The sequence below is a fragment of the Erythrolamprus reginae genome, chromosome 6 (assembly GCF_031021105.1).
Source record: "Erythrolamprus reginae isolate rEryReg1 chromosome 6, rEryReg1.hap1, whole genome shotgun sequence".
Classification (NCBI taxonomy): Eukaryota; Metazoa; Chordata; class Lepidosauria; order Squamata; family Dipsadidae; genus Erythrolamprus; species Erythrolamprus reginae.
The window spans coordinates 8756837-8783719 of NC_091955.1; the positions used below are offsets into that span (position 1 = coordinate 8756837).

Genomic DNA, 26883 nt, shown 5'->3' on the forward strand with positions numbered 1-26883 from the left:
CCGCAGCGAACTTGCCGGCGGGAAATTCAAATCGATCCGCGGAGCCGCAATCGTTCGCTCGGCTGCTCCGGCCTCGCCTCGCATTGGAAGCCCGTTGGAAGAGCGGCCGGTAAGAGCCCTCCGCGCAGGCAGGGAGGGAGGAAGGAAGGAAGGCCTTGCGGGAGGGAGCCGTTGTGGAAGCGGCTGCCGAACGGCGGGGAGGATTCCGTGGCCTCGCGTTGCATTCATAGCCCAGGATCGATGCTCTCTTTGCCCGGGAAAGCCCAGAGTGATTCCCCCTCTACGCCCCTGGGAGGATCACCCAACCGGAAAAAATCAGTGGGATCCCCGAGGAGGCGGGATCCACTTGCCTTGTCGCCTCCCCACCTCCCTCCACCGGTTTGCCCCAAGGCAGATCGGATCTGAGACAAACTTTTATTTTTTTTTTAATTTAAAATTTTATTTTTTTAATTATTTTTATTATCATTGTTGTTGTTATTATTATTATTATTTTCAATTTTATTTTTATTGATTTTTGATATTTACATAATACTTTCTAATACTTTCAGGTGGGTCAACATAGATATATTTACACTACATTCATATATTGTTCATTTTTACATTTGCAGACATTCTATCACTTATTGTTGATTTGCCTTTCTATTTTTGTATCCAATTGTACCAGTTCATCCAAGTAATATAGTAATCTTGAGTCCTTTTGATCGTTCAGTTTCATAGTCAAAGGGTCCATTTCTGCACATTCACACATTATTATTATTATTATTATTATTATTATTATTGTTGTTATTGTTATTATTATCATATTATTATCATATTATTTTTATTTATTCATTCATTCATTTATTTATTAGATTTCTCGAGGCGATTCAGGGTGGCGTACAACATTAAATATAGCAATAAAGACCCTGTACACTCACACACATTCATCCAACCCAATCATATCTCATATCGGCTGGAGATGATGATGATGATGATGATTATTATTATTAATTTTATTATTAATTGATTTTTGATATTTACATAATACTTTAATACTTTCAGGTGAGTTAACATAACAACAACAATAATAATAATAATAATAATAATAATAATAATAATAATTCATTCGATTTGTATGCTGCCCCTCTCTGCAGACTCGGACATCCCTATATTTACATTACATTGATAGATGGTTCATTTTTACATTTGTACATTTATGACATTCTATCACTTACTGTTCATTTGCCTTTTCTCCATCCAAATTGTACCAGTTCGTCCAAGTAATATAGTAATCTGAGTCCTTTTGATCGTTCAGTCCCATAGTCAAATGGTCCATATCTCAGGGACCGCCTTCTGCTGCACGAATCCCAGCGACCAGTTAGGTCCCACAGAGTTGGCCTCCTCCGGGTCCCGTCAACTAAACAATGTTGTTTGGCGGGGCCCAGGGGAAGAGCCTTCTCTGTGGCGGCCCCGGCCCTCTGGAACCAACTCCCCCCGGAGATTAGAATTGCCCCCACCCTCCTCCCCTTTTGTAAGCTCCTTAAAACCCACCTCTGCCGTCAGGCATGGAGGAACTGAGATACTCTTTCCCCCTAGGCCTTTACAATTTATGCATGGTATGTTTGTTTGTATGTATGATTAGTTTTACAATAAGGGTTTTTTAGTTGTTTTAGTATTGGATTTACATGCTGTTTTTTATTATGGTTGTTAGCCGCCCCGAGTCTACGGAGAGGGGCGGCATACAAGTCCAATAAATGAATAAATTATTATTACAGGATCCGTTCTGCCTCCCCGATGTGTATCCAGCATGAAGAGCCAGTCTCACCAGCCGCTGATCCTGAAGAAAAGGAAGCCCTCTCTGCTGGGCAGCCCTGCAGAGGACGACGAAGAAGCTGGCAGCCCAGCTGGCCGGGTCAAGCAGGAGCAGCAAGGGATCTCCATTGAACAGTCTCCTAGGAAAGACCCAGGCTTGGGGAGTCTATCTGGTAGCTCTCTGGGCCAGGAGACCAGGCCGTTGCAGAACATAGCCGGAGCTGAAGAAGAAGGGAGCCACGGGGCCCCCGAGGAAGAAAAAATAGCTGGGATGTGGGCCATGACCCCGGAAGAGTCGGACTTTTTGGCCTCCCAAACTTTGAGGAGCCAAGAACAGGAAACAAACAGTAGGTAGACCGTTTTGTATGATGGGCCATGAGAATAGAATAGAATATATGGAATGGATTAAGAATAGAACAGAAAATATGGAATGGAATAATAATAGAATATATGGAATATGTATAGAATAGAATAGGACAGAAAATATGGAATGGAATAGAATAAAATATATGGAATGGAATAATAATAGCGTATATGGAATAGGAATAGAATACAATAGAATATATGGAATGGAATAAAATAGAATAGAAAATATGGAATAGGGTAAAATAGAATATGTTCAGTTCTGGAGACCTCACCTACAAAAAGATATTGACAAAATTGAACGGGTCCAAAGACGGGCTACAAGAATGGTGGAAGGTCTTAAGCATAAAACGTATCAGGAAAGACTTCATGAACTCAATCTGTATAGTCTGGAGGACAGAAGGAAAAGGGGGGACATGATCGAAACATTTAAATATGTTAAAGGGTTAAATAAGTTTCAGGAGGGAAGTGTTTTTAATAGGAAAGTGAACACAAGAACAAGGGGACACAATCTGAAGTTAGTTGGGGGAAAGATCAAAAGCAACATGAGAAAATATTATTTTACTGAAAGAGTAGTAGATCCTTGGAACAAACTTCCAGCAGACGTGGTTGGTAAATCCACAGTAACTGAATTTAAACATGCCTGGGATAAACATATATCAATCCTAAGATAAAATACAAGAAATAGTATAAGGGCAGACTAGATGGACCATGAGGTCTTTTTCTGCCGTCAGTCTTCTATGTTTCTATGATTCTTTATTGGACAAGGGTGATTGGAGACACAAGGAATTTGTCTTTGGTGCATATACCCTCTATATATAAAAGAAAAAGATACATAAACAGTATAAATATGTATGTATGTATGTATGTATGTATGTATGTATGTATGTATGTATGTATGTATAATGTACAGATATTCAGCATAATAGTATAAGATATAAGTATATTATTTATTTTATTAAAATAAGATTAAGTGCAGAGCGATTAAATATACCGGTATATAAGTTTACAAATCGTAACAAAGCTCAAAAGAAAAATATGCAAGAATGTACCAATGCAGAACTACTTACTGTATTTATTATTTTCTTTTTTTAAATGAAAAATTGATAAACTTTATTAAAAAAAAATGAAGACCCAAATTGATGGGGGCAATACGCTGATTCTGTAAACCGCTTAGCGAGGGCTGTAAAAGCACTATGGAGTGGTATATAAGTCTAAATGCTATTGCTATAATGCTATATTTAAGTGGTCATCCACTTTTAAGATCCCTCTCGTAGTTATACTGAACCTCTTTCGGCCGAAAGGCGAACGTTCAAGCTCCCTCTTGAAGGATTGACAGCACAGTCCGCGGAGAGGGGCGGCATACAAATCTAAATAATAAATAAATAAATAAATAAATAAATAAATACAGCCTAAAAACTCTGAGTTTTGTATCCACGTAGGCAGCGAGGAGGGAGCCAACTCTGGCCTGGACAGCAGCCTGACCAACATCCAGTGGCTGGGGAAGATGACTTCGACGCCGCTGAGCACCTGTAACCTGAAAAAAGAAACCGAGAAGGAAAACCAGACCCCCAAATTTAAATCAATCAAGGTAAACAAAGGGCCAGAGAGCCCAGACGGCAGCCTTACATTTATTTTATTTATTTATTTTGTCCAATACACAATAATACACAATGAAGGTTATAGAGGATATAGTAGAGAAGAAATACGAGATATAGGAGAGACTATAGGACAGGGGACGGAAAGCACTCTTATGCACGCCCCTTACTGACCTCTTAGGAATCTGGAGAGGTCAACCGTGGATAGTCTAAGGGTAAAATATTGGGGGGTAGGGGATGATACTACGGAGTCCGATAATGAGTTCCACACTTCGACAACCCGATTACTTAAGTCGTATTTTCTACAGTCAAGTTTGGAGCGGTTAATATTGAGCTTGAATCTGTTGTGTGCTCTTGTGTTGTTGTGGTTGAAGCTGAAGTAGTCTTTGACAGGCAGGACATTGCAGCCTACGATCTTGTGGGCAATACTTAGATCTTGTTTAAGGCGTCGTAGTTCTAAGCTTTCTAGGCTCAGGATTGAAAGTCTAGTCTCATAGGATATTCTGTTTAGAGTGGAGGAGTGAAGGGCTCTTCTGGTGAAGTATCTTTGGACATTTTCAAGGGTGTTAATGTCTGAGGTGCGATATAGGTTCCAAACAGATGAGCTGTGATTCGAGGATGGGTCTGGCGAAAGTTTTGTAAGCTCTGGAAAGTAGTGTGAGATTTCCAGAGCAGAAGCTATGTAGGGTTAGATTAACAACGCTTGAGGCCTGAAACATGAAGCTTCTACCAGACTGGAGGTTTCATGGGGCAGACACCCAGATATATCCAGATGTCTGGGTGTGTGTGTCAGATTAAGCCCTTCATGGCACCGGACCAGAATATCTCCGGGACCGCCTTCTGCCAGCGAACAGTTAGGTCCCACAGAGTTGGCCTTCTCCAGGTCCCGTCAACTAAACAATGTTGTTTGGCGGGACCCAGGGGAAGAGCCTTCTCTGTGGCGACCCTGACCCTTTGGAACCAACTCCCCCCAGATATCAGAGTTGCCCCCACCCTCCTAGCCTTTCGTAAGCTCCTTAAAACCCACCTCTGTCATCAGGCATGGGGGAATTGATACTTTCCCTCCCCCTAGGCTTATAAAATTTATGCACGGTATGCTAGTATGTATGATTGGTTTCTAAATTGGGGTTTTAAATTAACTTAAATATTAGAAACATAGAAGTCTGACGGCAGAAAAAGACCTCATGGTCCATCTAATCTGCCCTTATACTATTTTATGTATTTTATCTTAGGATGGATATATGTTTATCCCAGGCATGTTTAAATTCAGTTACTGTGGATTTATCTACCACGTCTGCTGGAAGTTTGTTCCAAGGATCTACTACTCTTTCAGTAAAATAATATTTTCTCATATTGCTTTTGATCTTTCCCCCAACTAATTCAGATTGTGTCCCCTTGTTCTTGTGTTCACTTTCCTATTAAAAACACGTCCTTCCTGGACCTTATTTAACCCTTTAATATATTTAAATGTTTCGATCATGTCCCCCCTTTTCCTTCTGTCCTCCAGACTATACAGATTGAGTTCATTAAGTCTTTCCTGATACGTTTTATGCTTAAGACCTTCCACCATTCTTGTAGCCCGTCTTTGGACCCGTTCAATTTTGTCAATATCTTTTTGTAGGTGAGATCTCCAGAACTGAACACAGTATTCCAAATGTGGTCTCACCAGCATTCTATATAGCGGGGTCATAATCTCCCTCTTCCTGCTTGTTATACCTCTAGCTATGCAGCCAAGCATCCTACTTGCTTTCCCTACCGCCTGACTGCACTGTTCACCCATTTTGAGACTGTCAGAAATATTAGATTTGTTTACATTGTATTGTTGTTGCTGTGAGCCGCCCCGAGTCTGCGGAGAGGGGCGGCATACAAATCTGATTAATAAATAATAAATTAATTAATTAATTAATGCAGTGATGGTGAGCCTGTGGCACGCAGAGTCATATTTGCTAGCACGCGAGCCGTTGCCCTAGCTCAGCTCCAGTGTTCATGTGTGTGCCAGCCATCTGGTTTTTGACTTGCCCAGAGGCTCTGGTAGGGCATTTGTGGCTTCCAGAGAGCCTCTGGGTGGGGTGGGGAGGGTGTTTTTACCCTCCCCTGGCTCCAGGGAAGCCCTTGGAGCCTGAGAACTGTGAAAACAGGAGCCTACTGGGCCCACCAGAAGTTGGGAAACAGGCCGTTTCCAGCCTCCGGGGGGGGGGGGGAGCTGTTTGTGTGGGCACTTGTGCATACATGACAGCGTGTGCTCATGCTCTTTTGGCACCTGAAAAAAGGTTCACCATCATTGGGTTAATGGCATGAGAAGGGCAACCTCTGGCCATTTTCTAAGGGACCAGCTTTCAAGCCAAGCACAGGTTGGCCAATGGCGCAGAGGCCCGGGAGAGAGAGAGTAAGCCTTTTTGGACTATCAGACGCACCGTAGTTTTGGGGGAAGAAAATAAGCAAAAAGCTGATTGGCTGATAGGTCGGCCTCCTGGAATGGCCCCAGTCAGCTGTTCCCAAAGGTGAATTTTAGCAATAGGTTCATTGGTCGTGAGCTCTGTGCCTGGGTTTTTCCCCCCCTGCCTCTGAAATTTTTTTTTTGAAGCTCCATTTCAGAGGCTTTTTTTCACGCTGAGCGGGGCTACATTAGGAGTATAAGGCACACTCAGATTTTCACTCTCGGAGGGGAGGGGGGCGTCTTATACTCCGAAAAATACAGTGTTTTCTACTGTGCTAAAGACTTGGAAGTCCACGTCTTTTCTCGTCTCCTCCTCCTCCTCCTGCTCTTCCCTCCTCCCTTCCTCCACTACTACTACTATTACTACTACTTCCCCCTCCTCTTCTTCTTCCTCCTCCCTTCCTTTTCCTCCTTCTTTTCTTCCTCCTCCTCTTCTCTCCTCCCTTCCCCCTCTTCCATTACTACTACTACTACTACACTATACTAGTAGTAGCACTACTTCTCCTTCTTCCTCCTCCTTCCTTCCCCTTCCTCCTCTTTCGTTTCCCTTCTCTTCCTATTTCTCCTCCTCCTTCTTCTTTCACCTCCTTCTTCCTCATTTCCCTCCTCTTTCTCCTCCTTTTTCCTTCTCCCTCCTCCTCCTCCTTCTTCCTCGTTTCTCTCTTCCTCCTCTTCCTCCTCTATTTTTGATACTCTACCACCAATGAATGGAATTCAGGAAAAGTGGAGGATTTCCAGAATCAAATCTCATGGCTCTTTTCTTTTGTCTTTTAAAAAATAACATTTTTAAAAATAGGTCGAAGTGCCATTTGTCCGAAATGGTATAGCACTTCCTCTCTGGACAAAGGGGGGTTGGACTAGATGACCTCTCGTTGGGCCCTTGCCAGCCCTCGTTCATCCACTCTCTTCCTACTAATTCCCCGCAGTTTCATAAGCCCACCGGGAAGGAACCTCAGTGAGTCAGGCTTTCAAATGCAGCGTGTGGCAGGATGACTCAAAATTTCCCATCACCTGTCTTCACAAAGAGCGCATCAAACACGTAGGCCGATGTCTTTTTAGAAAGTTAAAAGGGTAGATGCAACACCGTGAATTATGCGCGGAGGAATTGCTCTAGGTGGGAAGAGGTTGAGCTGTTCTTCATCAGGAGAAAGAAAAATACAGTAACACCTCGTCTTACGAACCTAATTGGTTCCAGGGGGAGGTTCGTAAGACGAAAAGTTCGTAAGACGAAACATTGTTTCCCATAGGAAACAATGTAAAATCCATTAATCCGTGCAACGGAAAACCCCCCCGCAAAAAAACGCCGCTGCCTGGCTGTCACCTTTCGAAACAGCCGGGGGGGGGGCCTTCCCAGCGTCCTCCTGAACCCGAACGCCAAACCTGAACTTCCGGGTTCGGCGTTCGGGAGGCTGCCGAGAAGCCCCACGACTGTTTTAAAAGGTGACAGCCGGGCGGCGGGGCTTCTCAGCGGCCTCCTGAATGCCGAACCCGGAGGTTCGGCAAAAGTTCGGGTTCGGGAGGCCGCTGGAAAGCCCCGCCGCCCGGCTGTCACCTTTTAACCTTGAGTCGGTTTTTCCGAACTTCTGGTTTGGCTGTTTTGTCACCCTCCTAGGCTTCATTGAGGCCTGTGCGCAGTAATGGGCAACCAAAACTTTTACTGCCACGCTGTGGGTAATGGGCAACCAAAACTTTTACTGGCTTATTTTGTGGGTGTGGCTTAATGGTTATGTGACTGGGTAGGGCTCACTTGCCGGCCATGTGACCAGGTGGGAGTGGCTTGAACGATCATCATGGTTCAAGTGAACTATTAAGTCCTCGACTTACAACTTTACCAGTGTCGCTCGCTGGGGGGACAATTTGCTTCGTGTTTCCCGCGCTCTCCTTCCTGGGTTGGCCCCCCTTGCCTCAGACTGGGTGGCTAGGCGAACAAGTGCTGCCAGAAGCATTAATGCTGCCAGCGCCGTTTCTCCCCATGCCTTCTACTTGCACCTCAGGTGGGAGGTGGCCGTGTGAGGTTAGAGGGGAGCCGGGCAGGAGAGAGGAAAGCTTGTCCGAGGCCAGGAAGGAGGAAAGAGGAAAAAAGCAAAGAGCGTAGACGCAGCAGCAGCAGCAGGGAAAAACGGGGAGAGACGAGACGAGACCAGTAATCCAGGAAGTGACAGCCGCCGATCAGCTGGAGTTGTGCACGCATCTTCATTTCCATGGGTGGAACTGTGTTCCACCCCGTCCTGCCTGCTACCCACCCCTGCCTGTGCACATGCGCAGGGACGGAGGGGGGCAGTGTGGGGGGATACGCATGCACGGGGAGGGGAGGGAATTACTGGGGGCACGCGTGCATGTGCTAGTGGAAGTGATGTGCCGGTGTCTGGAGGCTGTTGGGGCCTGGGTGGGTGTCAACAGACTCAAACTCAACCCTGATAAGACGGAGTGGCTGTGGGTTTTGCCTCCCAAGGACAATTCCATCTGTCTGTCCATCACCCTGAGTGGGGAATTATTGACCCCCTCGGAGAGGGTCCACAACTTGCGCGTCCTCCTCGATCCACAGCTCACATTAGAGAAACATCTTTCAGCTGTGGCGAGGGGGGCATTTGCCCAGGTTCGCCTGGTGCACCAGTTGCGGCCCTATTTGGACCGAGAGTCACTGCTCACAGTCACTCACGCCCTCATCACCTCGAGGCTCGACTACTGTAACGCTCTCTACATGGGGCCACCTTTGAAAAGTGTTCGGAAACTCCAGATCGTGCAGAATGCAGCTGCGAGAGCAATCATGGGCTTTCCCAAAAATGCTCATGTAACACCAACACTCCGCAGTCTGCATTGGTTGCCGATCAGTTTCTGGTCACAATTCAAAGTGACCTATAAAGCCCTTCATGGCACCGGACCAGGGTATCTACGAGACCGCCTTCTGCCGCACGAATCCCAGCGACCGGTTAGGTCCCACAGAGTGGGTCTTCTCCGGGTCCCGTCAACAAAACAATGTCGTTTGGCGGGGCCCAGCGGAAGAGCCTTCTCTGTGGCGGCCCCGGCCCTCTGGAACTAACTCCCCCCGGAGATTAGAACTGCCCCCACCCTCCTTGCCTTTTGTAAATTCCTTAAAACCCACCTCTGTCGTCAAGCGTGGGGGAACTGAGACATCTCCCCCTGCCTATGTAGTTCTAGTGCATGATATGACTGTATGTATGCTTTTTATATTGGGGTTCCTTGCTTTTAGATTTTTTAAATGTGTAATTGTTATCTTAGATTTTAATTATTAGATTTGTCAATATACAGTGGAACCCCGACATAAGAGCTGCTCTACTTAAGAGCAACTCGAGATAAGAGCTGGGAGGGGAGAGATATTTTTGTTCTACTTACAAGCCCAAATTCGAGATACAAGCGCCAAGGAGCTGTCTCCTGAAGCCAAACGCTAACTTCCGCGTTCGGCTTCAGGAGACAGCTGCGAAGCGGCGCGCGTGTTTTAAAAGGTTGCAGCCGGCCTGGGGGGCTCGGGGGGGGGTGCTTGCAGCTTTCTTTCTTGCTCTTTTTCTTTCTCTCTTTTACCTTCCCTTCCTCTATTTCTTCTTTTCTTTCTCCTTCCCACCTTCTTCCCTCCCTCCATCCCTTCACTCATTCCTCTCTTACTCTCCCCTTTCATAAGTTTCCTTGCTTCCTTCCTCTGTTCCTGTCCCTTCCCCCTTTCTTTCTTTCTTTCTTGCTTGCTTTCTTTCTTGCTCTTTTTCTTTCTCTCTTTTACCTTCCCTTCCTCTATTTCTTCTTTTCTTTCTCCTTCCCACCTTCTTCCCTCCCTCCCTCCCTTCACTCATTCCTCTCTTACTCTCCCCTTTCATAAGTTTCCTTGCTTCCTTCCTCTGTTCCTGTCCCTTCCCTCTTTCCTTCCTTCCTTCCCACCCTCCATCCATTCATTCACCCATTCCTCTCTTGATCGCTTAAAGCCGGTCCCTGGTGCAAAAAGGGTTGGGGACCTCTGTCCTACAGGATTGGGTGGCAGAGAAGTTGAACATATGTAAATTTAAAAGTTTAAGAAAGTTTACAAGTTAAGTGAAAGAAACTTCATTATTCATTTATATGTACATGTACATTTCTTCATTAAAAACATGTCTTTCTGCATAATTTAGACTAACTTTGTGAGTTTTTTGAGGGCTGGAACCAATTAAAATTATTTACATTAATTCCTATGGGGAAAAGTCGTTCGAGATAAGAGCTGCTCGACTTAAGAGCCCAGGTCCGGAACGAATTAAACTCGTATCTCGAGGTACCACTGTATATTGTTTTTGTCACTGTTGGGAGCCGCCCTGAGTCTGCGGAGAGTGGCGGCATACAAATCTAATAAATAATACAAATACACGCAAACACACGCCCTTTCGACACCCGAACCAAAAAAGGTTCGCCATCACTGTTTTAGAGGATTTTCGTAGGATGCCTTTTTCTGAATTTGGACTTTTTTTCTGTTTCCGCATCGCAGTCGGAGGGAAGCCCCACAGCCGCCTCCGTCTCCTCTGCGTTGTGGAAGGAGTCTTTCTCCGAACGGCCTCCCTACTCGTACATGGCCATGATCCAGTTCGCCATCAACAGCACGGAGAAGAAGCGCATGATGCTCAAAGACATCTACGCCTGGTTTGAGGATCATTTCCCCTATTTCAGGCACGTGGCCAAGCCGGGCTGGAAGGTAAGACATCTTCTGACCTGTAAAGGAACGTTTATCGGAAAAGGCGACGAGTCATTCTTGTAAAATATTATTATTCAGGGTGTCCAGCCAACCTGGAAAAACAGAGAAATCAGGGAATTATTAGGGAAATTGGCGGTTTGGGAAATGTCAGAATTATCAGGGAAATCGTGAAAACAAATGGAATAAATCAGGGGGGGGGAACTAAACTCTATTAAAATGTTTAAAAGTCAGGGAAAATCATGTAAAAATATAGAAACATAGAAGACTGACGGCAGAAAAAGACCTCATGGTCCATCTAGTCTGCCCTTATACTATTTTTTGTATTTTATCTTACAATGGATATACAGTGGTACCTCATCATACGAACTTAATTGGTTCCAGGAGGAGGTTCGTAAGGTGAAGAGTTCGTAAGATGAAACAATGTTTCCCATAGGAATCAATGTAAAAGCAAATAATGCGTGCAAATCCTTCAGGAAAATCCGAAACTTTAGAAGGGAGGCGAACAGAGGGCAGGGAGGAGCAGCTAAAGGGGGCGGGTGGAAGAAGCAAGGCTAGGCTAAAGGGTGAGTGGGAAGGAAGAAAGGCAAGGGGGGCGCCCCTCCCTTTTCTTTCTTCAAAAGACACCCTTTCAGTTCCTTTGCAAGCACCTTGTTCTCTGCAAAAAATTTCCTCCCTCAAGCTGCCCCTCCATCCTCCCTTTTCTTTCTTAAAAAGACACCCTTTCAGTTCCTTTGCAAGCACGTTGTTCTCTGCAAAATTTTTCCTCCCTCAAGCTGCCCCTCCCTCCTCCCTTTTCTTTCTTAAAAAGACACCCTTTCAGTTCCTTTGCAAGCACGTTGTTCTCTGCAAAAATTTTCCTCCCTCAAGCTGCCCCTCCCTCCTCCCTTTTCTTTCTTAAAAAGACACCCTTTCAGTTCCTTTGCAAGCACGTTGTTCTCTGCAAAATTTTTCCTCCCCCAAGCAGCCCCTCCCTTTTCTTTCTTCAAAAAAGGGGAAAAAAAGAAACCCCTTCATCCCAGCAGCAGCTGCTTGGGTTCATAAGGTGAAAATAGTTCGGAAGAAGAGGCAAAAAAATCTTAAACACCGGGTTCGTATCTTGAAAAGTTTGTTAGAAGAGGTGTTCGTAAGATGAGGTACCACTGTATGTTTATCCCAGGCATGTTTAAATTCAGTTCCTGTGGATTTACCAACCACGTCTGCTGGAAGTTTGTTCCAAGGATCTACTACTCTTTCAGTAAAATAATATTTTCTCATGTTGATTTTGATCTTTCCCCCAACTAACTTCAGATTGGGGTTTTAATAAATTTTTTTTTAATATTGGATTTGTACATTGTGTATTGTGTTGTGAGCCGCCCCGAGTCTTCGGAGAGGGGCGGCATACAAATCTAATAAATATATAAAAATATAAATATATAATTAACTGGATAGAACAGAGAACAGGCAGGACCCAGTAATGTGAGAACGACGTAGTTCCGACTTTGTGCATTTCTTACCCTCTTAACCCGGCTATCTGTTTTGTCGTCAAAACCAATGAACGTTTTATCTTTGCAACGTAGAACTCCGTCCGTCACAACCTTTCCCTTCATGACATGTTCGTTCGGGAGACATCCGCCAATGGGAAGATTGCATTCTGGACCATTCACCCTGAAGCAAACCGCTACCTAACGCTGGACCAGGTGTTCAAGGTGAGTACCAGGTAGGGTGTTGTAGTTAGCTTTGGCCCAGCTCCTGCCCCAAGGAATGTGCAGGTGGATGTGGAGGAGATATCCACATGCTGCAGGCCTGTTTTGCTTCCAGTGGAATCTGCTGATGAAGTCTCCTCTGACCAAGGAGGCATGAGTGACAGGGAGGAGGAGAGTTTGGCAGACAGCCCAGGAGGAGATCAATCATCTGTATCATCTATGGATTCTGAACAAGAATTAATGACACATCCACGCATGCGTAGAGTGATGCATAGGAGACAACAACTGAAGGATTATTACAAGAGAAAATGAGTCCACCTGTGGTTGGGTGGGGCTGCTGTAATTAGTGCTGCTGCTATAAATAGCAGCGTGTGGGTTTGGCCGTTGTGGAGAATTATCTGATCGTTGTGCTTCATGAATGTCTTGCTGACTCCGGCCTTTGTTGACTTTTCACCATTTTGAAACCAAAGCAGATCAAAGTGTGTTTCACTTCGTGGAAGAAGAAGGGCTGTGACTTTCTTCACAGCTGCAAGCTAAGTACTTACGAACTGATAAGGGACTTGTACAAACTACCAGGTTGTTTTGGGACGAGTGCTCTTTGCAATACAAAAAGAGTGCGTAGTTTATTTTGAATTTTGTGATAAAGAACATTGTTTTGAATTTTCAAACATGTGTGTGTGTCTGAAATTTGTACCTTTGAATTTTTGGGAGGCTCCTACCAGAGAGTCCGGCAGAACATAGGGGAGGAACGTTCCCAATGCTTGTTACTGTTTTATCTAAGTGATATCTTAAGTGGAAAGGGGGCATATTGTCAGCCAGCAGCAGGAACAATTTGTATACTCGCTGAACAGCCGTCTCGTTTAGCAACTTAAATTTTGGGCACCGTTGTCATAAATCGAGGACTACACTTCTTAAGTATTTATGAAGAAGAGCTGACTTTCATCATGAACAGAACCAAAGTGTGTTTGGTTAGATTTATTTAGAGGCCTAGAGAAAGGTAAAGAGACAAAGTAATCCAACTCTGCTTCTTTTTTTGAGCTTTTAAAAATGGTGGGAATGGTGTAAAAAGTCTTTCTTTCTTTCTTTCTGTCTTTTGTTTGTTCTTTCTTTCTCCTTCTCTCTCTCCCTTTCCTTCCTTCTTTCTCTCTCTCTCTTTTTCCTTCCTTCTCTTTCACCCTTTCCTTTATTTTTCCTTCTTTCTCCTCTCTCTCTCTCTCCCTTTCTTTCTTTTTTCTTTCTTTCTCTCTCTCTCTCTCTTTTTCCTTCATTCTCTTTCTCCCTTTCCTTCTCTATTTTTCTTTCTCTCTTTCTCCTTCTCTCTTTCCCTTTCTTTCTTTCTCTCTTTTTCCTTCCTTCCCTTTCTCCCTTTCCTTTCCTTTTCTTTCTTTCTTTCTTTGTCTCTCTCTTTCCTTCCTTCTCTTTCACCCTTTCCTTTATTTTTCCTTCTTTCTCCTTCTCTCTCTCTCCCTTTCTTTGTTTCTTTGTTTCTCTCTTTTTCCTTCCTTCTCTTTCTCCCTTTCCTTTTCTCTCTCTCTTTCTTTCTTTCTTTCTTTCTTGTCTGATTAATATAGCGCCTCTGAGCCAAAAATCAGCTGGCAGGCACACATATGCACATTGGAGCTGAGCTAGGGAAACAGCTTGGGTGCCAGTAGATATGGCTCCGCGTGCCGCCTGTGGTACCCATGCCATAGGTTCGCCATCACTGGTCATTGTAAATAATATTTATACCTTACTATATTTTGTCTGTGTTATTGGCTGAACAACCACCCCTGCCACATATACTCTGTTTGAAGTTTGGTATTCTAACATTGGTTAGCCCAGTGTGGAATGCTAACAATTACAGTAGTACCTTGTGATACGAACCCCTCGTCATACGAACTTTTCGAGATATGAACCCGGGGTTCGGAATTTTTTGCCTCTTATGAACTTTTTTCGCCTTATGAACCCGCCGCCGCGAACGCTGAACCTGGAAGTCTGACAAAAGTTCGGGTTTGGGTTTGGGAGGCCGCCGAGATGCGCCGCCACCCGTCTATCACCTTCTGAAACAGCCGGGGGGCTTCTCGGCATTCTCCCGAACCCGGAGGTTCAGCAAAGGGTTCGGCGTTTGGGTTCGGGAGAACGCCGAGAAGCGCTACTGGCCGGCTGTCACCTTCGCGGAAGAGCCGCAGAGCTGTCGGCCGGTCGGGAGGCTCAAACGGAGGTGGAGAATTCCAATAGGGAATTCCAGGGGAGGAGCTTTGATGTCATGGAGACGTCCTTCCTGGCCAGGAAGAGGGGAAAGAGGAAATGGAGTTGGGGGAGAGAGAGGAAGAGAGAGAGAGAAGATTATGGGCCATCCGTCTGCCCTCAGTTCTGGAGGTAGCTCATGAAGAAGAGGAGGAACAGCTTGGGTCCTGCGCGTGACGCAGGGATGCAGAGAAGGCCAAAGAATGGAGAGCAATGGAAATCTATGGGCTGGTCCTTGGGACGGAAGCCCCACCCTAGCTCTGGGGATAAAAGGCAGAGATGAATAGATGTGGCAGATAACTATTCCTCTCCCTGTCCGTCAGACTTGTTTGCCTGCAGCGAGAGAGAAACGTTTTGCCGAGACTGCCGGTGCTCCTAATAAAAGGCATCGTTGATTGAATTCAGAGAGTTGGCCGTGCTTTGGGAGTTGGGCCAGAACAGGCCCCCTTTGCTCTTGTGTCACTGCTCCCCGAGGATCAATAATTGAACCGCTTGCAAGGTTGTTTCATCAGTATGATGACATTCACCCCTTAGTTAATCCTGTAGTAGCAGTACTATCCCTGGAGAAATGTCCGAATAAGGTTACTGGTGTTATGAGAAATAAGAAGTCTGAAAGCTCATCCAGACAGCGAAATTGTGGTGTTGCTTTAAAGAAATTGTTGGTTGTGCTTGTGGAGGATTTGGGCACCTGTAATGGAGTCTTTTCTGACACGTTCAGCTGCCTGTTTTTGTTGAGGTTAATATAAGATTCATGGTTAAACTGGGTGGCATTCTATTAATGAGGCGCTAACAATCTTGCTGGCTCTTACAGGATTCCAGACTTTTTAATTGCTACTGTCCGCGAAGAAATTTTTTTTCCAGCCCTAAGTCTTTGCACGTTTATTCTATTACAGTGATCCCTCGTTTTTCGCAGGGGTTGCGTTCCAAGACCACCCATGAAAAACAAATTTCCGTGAAGTAGAGGAAAGATATTTTTTATGTATTTAACGAGTGTTTTGACTTTTAAAACCTACACTTTGCTTTAAACAGTCATTCTATAATGTTTCTCAGCGGGAACTACATGTGATATCCTACCAGTTTCTTTAATAGAGTACAGTAGTACTGTAGAAGAATTTTATGAATTTTTAATCTATTTAAAATTTTAAATGGATTTAAGCCCCCTTTGAAAACCCGTGAAGTAGCAAATCCGCAAAAGATGAACCGCGAAGTAACGAGGGATTACTGTATTCTAAAGATGTGTACACACTCAAAGAACACATCCTACCATGTTTCCCCGAAAATAAGACACTGTCTTATATTAATTTTTGCTCCAAAAGTTGTGCTACGTCTTATTTTTTGGGGGTGCCTTATATTTCTCAAATAAGACAAATTCACAGGCAGAAAAGCTGACACCCCCAAAGAAAGTGTACCGTACGGTACACTGATTACGGTACGGTACCTGTCAGTATGGCACCCACACACACAAACGACGACATTTATATGGTACAACAGTATACTCCCGCTATTGCAGCTTCCGGCCACCAGAGGCACTACAGTCTAGCCACTGTAGTGGAGACTGTAATGGCGGTGAGACAGCAGCAGACTGTGTCTGCTGTACTGGACGGTACAAAGCGATGGAAGGGGCCAGCAGGGGACGCCACATTATTACAGTACCGCTATGAACAGCTTTGAATGGTACCGTATGTTTTTCCACCGTACCGTATGTAAACTTGACTACGCCTTATTTTCGGGGGGTGCCTTATATTAGCAAATTCTGCAAAACCTCTGACATGCCTTGCTTTCGGGGTACGTCTTATTTTCGGGGAGACAGGGTAGATCTGAATGAATGAAATATTCTCATTGAATAACTTTGTTCTGTACAGAGTTGAATGCTCAAAACAGCATGTGAAATTGATTGTCAATCAGTGTTGCTTCCTAAATGGACAGTCTGATTTCACGGAAGTTTGATTTACTTGGAATTATATTGTGTTGTTTAAGTGTTCCCTTTAGAATAGAATAGAATAGAATTTTTATTGGCCAAGTGTGATTGGACACACAAGGAATTTGTCTTGGTGCATATGCTCTCAGCGTACATAAAATAAAATATACATTTGTCAAGAATCATGTGGTACGACAATGATTGTCATAGGGGTCAAATAAGCAATGAAGAAGCAATATTAATAAAAATCTTAGGATATAAGCAACAAGTTACAGTCATACAGTCAACATGGGAGGAAATGGGTGAAAGGAATGATGAGAAAAACTAGTAGAATAGAAGTGCAGATTTAGTAGAAAGTCTGACAGTGTTGAGGGAATTATTTGTTTAGTAGAGTGAGGGCGTTCGGAAAAAAACTGCTCTTGTGTCTAGTTGTTATTATTTTTGAGCAGTGCATGTTAAAAGCCATCAAGCCTTTTCCAGGGTGGTCTTTTTTTATTTTATTTTATCGAGTTCCCTTCTAAGAACTCTCTTAGGAGCACGACTTGGGCAGAATTTCAAAGACTTTGGGGAAAATAAATCTATTTATAGTCTAGAAAAAATGAAAAAGTGCTGTCTCTCATAGCGGTAGTCAAAGTGGCATGAAGGATCTTGCCCTTCCCAAAAAAGGAGGCCTCAGCATTATTTTAGACCCGTCCAAATTTAATCTCCATGACAAGGTGAATGAGAGAAATGGCATCGGATGACAGACTGACGCAGAGAAAAACCTGGGCAGGAGACTGAGAGAAGAATGTGGTCCGTCGGTTTTTCTGTTGACCAATCAGAGTGGGGAACCATCCCTTTCCTCTTTTTCATTGGACGAGAATCAAAACAGTCTCCATCTTTTTTTCCACTGGAAAATTCATAGATGCTGGTGCTCTGTGGAGAGTCTCAGTCAACCAGGTTATGATTTATTCCAAGGTCCTTTTTCAAGAGGCGACTAGATATTCTGGTTTGTCTTTGAAGGCGTTTCGCTTCTCATCCAAGAAGGTTCTTCAGCTCTGACTGGATGGCAGTTGTATTGGCAGTTCTGTGTTAGCAAAAACTTCAAAAGAGAAGGGTCTGTTCTGGGTCCTATTCTTTTTAATATGTGAGTGACATAGGGGAAGGTTTGGTAGGGAAGGTTTGCCTATTTGCCGATGACTCTAAAGTGTGCAATAGGGTTGATATTCCTGGAGGCGTCCGTAATATGGTAAATGATTTAGCTTTACTAGATAAATGGTCAAAGCAATGGAAACTGCAGTTTAATGTTTCCAAATGTAAAATAATGCACTTGGGGAAAAGGAATCCTCAATCTGAGTATTGTATTGGCAGTTCTGTGTTAGCAAAAACTTCAGAAGAGAAGAATTTAGGGGTAGTGATTTCTGACAGTCTCAAAATGGGTGAGCAGTGTGGTCGGGCAGTAGGAAAAGCAAGTAGGATGCTTGGCTGCATAGCTAGAGGTATAACAAGCAGGAAGAGGGAGATGGTGATCCCGCTGTATAGAGCGCTGGTGAGACCACATTTGGAATAATACTGTGTTCAGTTCTGGAGACCTCACCTACAAAAAGAGATTGATAAAATGGAACGGGTCCAAAGACGGGCGACAAAAATGGTGGGAGGTCTTAAGCATCAAACTTCATTGCAGGTACGTGCCATGGGGCTGTAGCTTGAGGACCCGTGGTTTCATGCAATATAAAAAAAATGCAAATAATTAGAATAGAATAGAATAGAATTCTTTATTGCCCAAGTGAGATTGGACATATAAGGAATTTGGAATACTGAACACATTTAGAATCCTGTGTTCAGTTCTGGAGACCTCACCTACAAAAAGATATATTGACAAAACTGAACGGGTCCAAAGACGGGCTACAAAAATGGTGGAAGGTCTTAAGCATAAAACGTATCAGGAAAAACTCAATCTGAATCATGAACTCAATCTGTATAGTCTGGAGGACAGAAGGAAAAGTGGGAACACGATCGAAACATTTAAATATGTTCAAGGGTTAAATAAGGTTCAGGAGGGAAGTGTTTTTAATAGGAAAGTGAACACAAGAACAAGGGGTGGGGTGCAATCTGAGGTTAGTTGTGGGGAAAGATCAGAAGCAACGTGAGAAAATATTTCAGTGAAAGAGGAGTAGATGCTTAGAACAAACCTCCAGCAGATGTGGTTGGTAAATCCACAGTCACTGAATTTAAACATGCCTGGGATAAACATATAACCACCCTGAGATAAAATATAGGAAATAGTAGAAGGGCAGACTAGATGGACCATGAGGTCTTTTTCTGCCGTCAATCTTCTATGTTTCTATGGTGGGGCAGGGAAGGATTTATACTCTTTGATTAGTTTCCACCCATTGCTTTTTGTTCTTTGGAGATGCTTTGGAGAATAGCTTGACTCTCTCTTCTTTGTGGCAACCCCTGAGATATTGGAACACTGCTATCATGTCTCCCCTGGTCCTACTTTTCGTATGTTTTAGCCTCCAGTCCCCTAATCATTTTTGTTGCTCTTCTCTGCATTTTTTTTTAATATCGTAGTGACCAAAACTGCATGCAATATGCTAAGCGTGGCCTTACCAGTGCAGCATTAAGTGGCATTAACTCTTCTTGTGATCTTGATTCTATCCTTTTGTTAATGCAGCCTAGGATTGTGTTGACTTTTTTTGGCAGCTGCAGCACACGGCTGGCTCGCCGAAGTTCCCCCAGTCCTCTATCAAATTCACTTGACCTTCCACCGGTCCCAAACCACTGGACCCTCACTTTTCCTTTCTCTTGTGTCTCTTAATGCAGCAACAGAAACGTCCAACTCTGGATCTGCAGAAGAACTTGAAAGTCACCAAAGCGGAATCCCAGACTTCCAGTAAGTAGGTTTGTATAGAGCGCTGGTGAGGCCACGTTTGGAATACTGCGTTCAGTTCTGGAGACCTCGCCTACAAAAAGATATGGGTCCAAAGAGGGGCTAAATAGGCAATCATGGGCTTCCCCAGACATGCCCATGTTACACCAACACTCCACAGTCTGCATTGGTTGCCGATCAATTTCCGGTCACAATTCAAAGTGTTGGTTATGACCTATAAAGCCCTTCATGGCATCGGACTAGAATATCTCCGGGACCGCCTTCTGCCACACGAATCCCAGCGACCGGTTAGGTCCCACAGAGTTGGCCTTCTCCGTGTCCCGTCGACTAAGCAATGTCATTTGGTGGGACCCAGGAGAAGAGCCTTCTCTGTGGCGTCCCCGACGCTCTGGAACCAGCTCCCCCCCAGATATCAAAGTTGCCCCCATCCTCCTTGCCTTTCGCAAGCTCCTTAAAACCCACCTCTGTTGTCAGGCATGGGGGAATTGAAATTTCACTTCCCCCTAGGCTTATAGAATTTATTCATGGTATTCTTGTATTTTTGAATGATTCTTTAAATTGGGTTTTTTAAAATTATTTTTAATATTAGATTTGTTTACATTGTTTTTTTATTGTTAGCCACCCCGAGTCTTCGGAGAGGGGCGGCATACAAATCTAATAAATAAATACATACATACATACATACATGCATACATACATACATACATACATACATACAAGAATGGTGGAAGGTCTTAAGCATAAAACCTATCGGGAAAGACTTCATGAACTCAATCTGTATAGTCTGGAGGACAGAAGGGAAAGGGGGGACATGATCGAAACATATGTTAAAGGGTTAAATAAGGTTCAGGAGGGAAGTGTTTTAAATAGGAAAGTGAACACAAGAACAAGGGGGCACAGTCTGAGGTTAATTGGGGGGGAAAATAAGCAACGTGGGAAAATATTTTACAGAAAGAGTAGTAGATGCTTGGAACAAACCTCCAACAGACGTGGTTGGTAAATGCGCAGTAACTGAATGTAAACATGCCTGGGATAAACAAATATACATCCTAAGATAAAATACAGGAAATAGTATAAGGGCAAACTAGATAGACAAGGAGGTCTTTTTCTGCCGTCAATCTTCTATGTTTCCAAATATGAATCAGTTGCCAAGTGTCTGAATTCTGATCACATGACTTTGGGATTGGTGTGACAGTCGTCAGCGTTCACAATGGTCATGAGTCCCATTTTCATTGGAACTTTGAAGAGTCACTAAACGAACTGTTGTAAGTTGGGGACTTTGTTAGTTGAGGACTTCCTGTAATCTACACAGCACATGATAGATGCAGATAGTGTTTAGTGTTTAGTCTGGCAAGATTCTGTCTACGGGTTCGGTTTCGGTTGCTGTTAGCCGCCCCGAGTCTCCGGAGAGGGGCGGCATGCAAATCCAATAGAGAGATAGAGAGATAGATGATAGATAGATTAGATAGATTAGATAGATAAGATTAGATTAGGATAGATAGATAGATAGATAGATAGATAGATAGATAGATAGATAGATAGATAGATAGATAGATAGATAGATAGATAGCTTGGTGGAGTGGCGAGGTGTCGTTCCTGACTTTGGGCCTGATTTTTTTTTCCTTTCCTAGGGCCGAGGATTAAACCCTTGCTCCCACGGGTCAGTTCCTACTTGGTTCCGATCCACTTCCCAGCGAGCGAACCGTTTCATCTTCAGCTGCCTTTGAGGCTACCTCTGCCTGCAGGCCAGAGTGCTTTGGGGACCCCGCAGATCAACACAGGAGAGCACTCTGTTCCAAAGGTCAGTCTCCCACCTCTCCTTGTTTTTTCTCGGGTACAGGTTTGTCTGGATTGAGGTGTCAAACTCAAGCCCCGCGGAGCGCTTAGATCTAGCCCAGTGATGGCGAAGCTGAACCGATGGCACGGGTGCCAGAAACGACACATGGAGCCGTATTTGCTAGCATGCTAGCCGTTGTCCTAGCTCAGCTCCAATGTGCATGTGTGTGCCGGCCAGCTCAAATCATCCAGGGACATGGGGTGAGGTATCATCAGTACACCGATGATACCCAGCTTTACATCTCCACCCCATGTCCAGTCAACGAAGCAGTGGAAGTGATGTGCTGGTTCCTGGAGGCTGTTGGGGCCTGGATGGGTGTCAATAGACTCAAACTCAACCTTGATAAGACGGAGTGGCTGTGGGTTTTGCCTCCCAAGGACAATTCCATCTGTCCGTCCATCACCCTGGGGGTGGAATTACTGACCCCCTCAGAGAGGGTCCGCAACTTGGGCGTCCTCTTCGATCCACAGCTCACATTAGAGAAACATCATTTGGCTGTGGCGAGGGGGGCGTTTGCCCAGGTTCGCCTGGTGCACCAGTTGCAGCCCTACTTGGACCGGGAGTCACTGCTCACAGTCACTCATGCCCTCATCACCTCGAGGCTCGACTACTGTAATGCTCTCTACACCTTTGAAAAGTGTTCGGAAACTTCAGATCGTGCAGAATGCAGCTGCGAGAGCAATCATGGGCTTTCCCAAATATGCCCATGTTACTCCAACACTCCACAGTCTGCATTGGTTGCCGATCAGTTTCCGGTCACAATTCAAAGTGTTGGTTATGACCTATAAAGCCCTTCATGGCATCGGACCAGAATATCTCAGGGACTGCCTTCTGCTGCAGGAATCCCAGCGACCGGTTAGGTCCCACAGAGTGGGTCTTCTCCGAGTCCCATCAACTAAATAATGCCGCTTGGCGGGACCCAGGGGAAGAGCCTTCTCTGTGGCGGCCCCGGCCCCCTGGAACCAACTCCCCCCAGAGATTAGAATTGCCCCCACCCTCCTTGCCTTTCATAAGCTACTTAAAACCCACCTCTGCCGCCAGGCATGGGGGAATTGAGATGCTCTTTCCCCCTCGGCCTTTACAATTTCATGTATGGGTATGCCTGTATGTATGTTTGGTTTTTTTATATTAATGGGTTTTTAATCATTTTTAGTATTTATTGGATTATTATTGTACATTGTTTTATTATTGCTGTTAGCCGCCCCGAGTCTCCGGAGAGGGGCGGCATACAAATCCAATAAATTATTATTATTATTATTATTATTATTATTATTATTATTATTATTATTATACCACATCCCTGGTGGTTCGCCACCACATCCCTAGAAGTTGTTGGCGATCCCTGTTGGCTCAAATAGCAGCTCTCCGAATAAATGGAGGCTAAGGACAACGGTCAGATTAAGAGGGCAAAATAGATTTCCATGCCTATAAGGTAACTGACCTCTATGAAAATGTGCCTAAAAATGAAGGATATTGTTTTGATTAATTGATTGATTGATTGATTGATTGATTGGATTTATAGACTGCCCCTCTCCAAGGACTCGAGGCGGCTTACAGCATCTAAAAGAAAACAATATGATACAATGTCTACGGAGAGGGGCGGCATACAAATCTAATCAATCAATCAATCAATCCCATTAAACTAAAATCCCCAATTATTAGAAAGTTAAGCATTCCTTTTCCATTGTTGGTTTTGCAGATCCTACACTCCATCGAAAACCCGGTCTTGTTGCCTCTTCCGTGTTCCATAAAGGAAGAACCCTACTGTGGGGAAGAGTCTTCTCCATTAACCCTCCAGCGCCCTCTTGAGGAAGGCAGCTGTACACACGGCAGAAATCCACGGGCGGGAGTTCTGAGCGACGGGTGGGTCTCCTCTTTCGTCCCAAGATGGCCGGTAAAAGAGGAACCAGCGGGAACTGTCGAGGAGCAGAAGAACCTCTGTGTCCAAGCATCCCCCTTGAAACAAAAGAGACAGGTTATGGGTCTCAAATCATCCCCCCAAGGCAAGCTGGTGATAAAGAGGCGGGAATTGGGCCGATCCAGAAGGAAGCAGCACTTAGCCCTCTCTTCCTCAGAAGAACCGGTTCTCCTTCTGCCACTCAGTAGTGGCTCAACTTCTTTCCCGTTAGGACATTGTCCTTCCACTCAGAAGGAACCTCTAGGAAGCCTTGTCTGTAGCCCAGAAGAAGAACCTCCAGGGACTTGCAGGTTGCCGACTGCTTCCACCCCAAATAAATCCCCCGTAAGCCCCTCTACGCCCCCGCCGCCTACTGACCCATGGACATTGACCCCGATGGTCAATGAAAGCTCTCCGAGATCTTCACCCTTGCCGTTCTTGTCCTTCCAGGATCATTTAGATCTGGAGTTTAACGAGAACCCCTTGAGGCAATCCCTGGGCGATTCTCCCCGGGGTCCACTCCTGAATGCGGAAACGGGGGATATCGTCCCGGGGCTCTTGAACACTTCTTCTCCCACGTCCAACAAAGTCGCCTGCGAGTTCGCAGGGAACAATTCCCTCCTGGAAGACTTGGCCTTGGATAACATGCCCGAGAATTGGAGCAAGCTCTCGTTAGACATCAGTTTTCCGGACTCCGGGAACGACAACCTGGAAGCCGATCTGAGCTGGTCCCAGCTCCTTCCTCAGCTGAAATGACGCCAATTCGGGCTTCGATGAAAATAACCTCGTCGATGCCGCATGTTCTTACTGGCACTTCAGCAAATACGCCTCTCGGTTAACCGAGAGGGCACCAGTATGAATGATCAAACAAGCCTTGCAAGAAAAAAACTCCTGGTCCCATTTTCCTACAGCTTGTTTATTTCTTAGATGATGGTTTGGGCAAATTTACAACACCTTGTAAAGGGTGTGTGTGTGTTTCGGGTCAAAAGCTCCAGAGCCGTCAATCGTTTTGGAGACAACTTCCTTCTTTCAACGGGAAGTTTGATTCTGTGGAAAAGTCGTCTGCGCTACACATCTTACCTAGCCTTGAAAAATTTGATGCTGTTTTTGGGAAGTGGGGGAGTTTGTTTCTTCCCCTGACTTATTCTAATAATAGGAGCCCGATCTATACCAATCTTATCTCGCTGTCTGAAAAGCCTCAATAGGTTCAAGGCCGCCAGACGGCCGGAAAACAATAAAAATAAATAGCGCCACTTTGCAGTGTAGCCTAAACCGGAGTTCCCCGATGTTTCCAGCATTGAGGACCAGCTTGGGCGGTGGGAGAAGGGGGGGGGGGTGCTTTGCACAAGAGGCTGGTGAGCCCCCAGCTCCATTTCCACAAGCAGCGTGCCTGCTACTCACACAAATGGAGCATGTGTACCGTGCTCGCACGCTGCTAGTGTAAGTGAGGATGTGCAGAGCGCCCATTCATCGGACATTTCCATCGCCCGGTTGTAAACTACTTACGGCCCACGTAGGTTGGGGACTCCCCTGGCCTAACGTATCAAGAGATATATTTGAAGGAGCCGTATTTTGGCTGACTCTGAAGTGGGGGGTTTGCTTATATCCAGAAAATGCTGCAGTTTTTTAGGCCTAGCTAGACCATCTTTCACCTCGGCATGAATTGCCCAGCACTTAAAATAGCCAAGAAGCAACTACAAAGTCCACAAGGGTCTTTTCTGCTGCCAGGCACAGGAAGCTTGAAAGAAAAACTCTAAGGGGCCATTGCTTTGGTTCCAAGGATTTGCTGAAAAGCTGGTCTCAGCTGGCAGGCAGAGCAAAAAAATTACAGGGTGCATTCCAAAAGTAATGTAATTATTATTTTTATAGTAATTTATTCAACAGATTTGCACAAACACTTAAAATTCTTCAAAGTACTGTCCTTGGGCCTCTACACATTTTTTCCAGTGACTTTGCCATGACCGGTACGCGCCCTGAAAGGAATCTTCAGGGACCTCTCGCAAGGTCTTCGTCACGGCTGATTGGATCTCTTCTATGGGTTCATTTCAGGGCTGGGAACAAAAAGAAGTCTGCTGGGGCAACGTAAGGATTATAGGGGTGGGGCAGCGTTGGCACCTGGTGTCTGGCCAGGAACTCGCGGACTCGTAGCGCGTTGTGGCAAGGTATGTTTTTCATCCATAGAAGAGATCCAATCAGCTGTGACAAAGAGGTCCCCGAAGACTCCTTTCAGGGCGCGTACCGGTCATGGCAGAGTCACTGGAAAAAATGTGTAGAGGCCCAAGGACAGTACTTTGAAAAATTTTAAGTGTTTGTGCAAATCTGTACAATAAATTACTTAAAAAAAAATAATTGCATCACTTTTGGAGCGCACCCTGTATTTCTCCCCCGTGAGGTTGTGGAGCTGGAAGTAGATTGAATTCCTCGATTGGATAGTTCCGTTTGCCCTGATAATTGAAGCAGTGAAGCCAAGGGGTCCAGATATAGAGCGAAAAGACATTCTAAGCTGGTAGATTCTGGTATATTAGTGGTAGATTAGTTAAAATTCTGGATAAGAGCTTTCAATGGAGGTAGTCCTCCATCAAAATGATGCGGCCTGCTCTGGTTTTGGGGAAGGTGTTTTAAGCAAGGCCACTCTGCGTTCGTGCCCCTCGCCACAGCAATAAAACCCAACTGTCCTTTCACGCCATAAGCTTATCCTCTTAAAACCCTGCTTTGGCCTCCCCTGAGGAAGGAATGCCTGAGAAGGGAGCAACAATTAAGCCAGGATCGAGGCGCGGCAATCTCGACTCAAACCGGTCGCCTCTAGATTGAAATGAGGCCGATGTTTCGGAAAACGATACAGAGTTAGTCCTTGTCCTTAAAAAAAGGAGGGGTCTTTTAAGCAGCTCTGATCTGGGGATATTTCCCTTGAAACGGGTTACAAACTGGGTTTTGGGGGGTCTCCAACCGGGGCAACTTTTAAAACTTTTTTAAAATAAAGTTTTCATTTGTTTTTCTCCACAATACATCCATATATATATACCTTCTTAAAATGCACATAGTTATGAATTTTTATTTAATAGTACATGAACCCATATCTTAAGTTGCACCTTTTATACATTAATCACCTGCCTGTTTCCCCCTTTATATCATCTCACCCCCTCTTCCCTCTATCTTCTTCCATTTCCTTACCTCCTTCTTCCCTTTTTCCCTTCCTTCTCTACTTCCTTTTCTCCCTCTTAGCCTTTCCCTAATTCACAACACATCCTATAGTTCAGTGTTTCCCAACCTTGGCAACTTGAAGATATTTGGACTTCAACTCCCAGAATTCGCTGGCTGGGGAATTCTGGGAGTTGAAGTCCAGATATCTTCAAGTTGCCAAGGTTGGGAAACACTGCTATAGTTAACAGACAGGCAATCGCTGTCTTAATTATCGGAGCTTCTCTTATCACCCCACCCCAGTATCCATATCTATGCTTAAATCTTATATTTTCCTATGTGTATTAACTACTAACTCAATGCTGCCTCCTCAACTGCCTAATTTTGTCGCCTGGGTCTTCCACCTTCCAATTTTTCTATTTAAAAAAATTCCTCTAATTTAATCAATATCACTTAAC

The 26883-nt window shown here is 44.8% G+C and overlaps 1 protein-coding gene across 2 annotated transcripts; it reads left to right on the forward strand.

Moving 5' to 3' along the window:
- Positions 1-24532, forward strand: FOXM1 (forkhead box M1). Of its 2 annotated transcripts, none has more exons than XM_070755218.1 (8): positions 1-109; positions 1755-2138; positions 3597-3745; positions 10652-10855; positions 12412-12540; positions 19487-19556; positions 21185-21354; positions 23090-24532. In XM_070755218.1, exons 2-8 carry the CDS (start codon positions 1787-1789, stop codon positions 24041-24043), a joined length of 2028 nt encoding a protein of 675 aa, XP_070611319.1. In that variant the 5' UTR covers positions 1-109; positions 1755-1786; the 3' UTR covers positions 24044-24532. The 2 variants fall into 2 exon arrangements, with proteins under 2 accessions (XP_070611319.1, XP_070611320.1); XM_070755219.1 differs by lacking the exon at positions 1-109 and adding an exon at positions 462-548.
- Positions 24533-26883: the final 2351 nt, after the last annotated feature.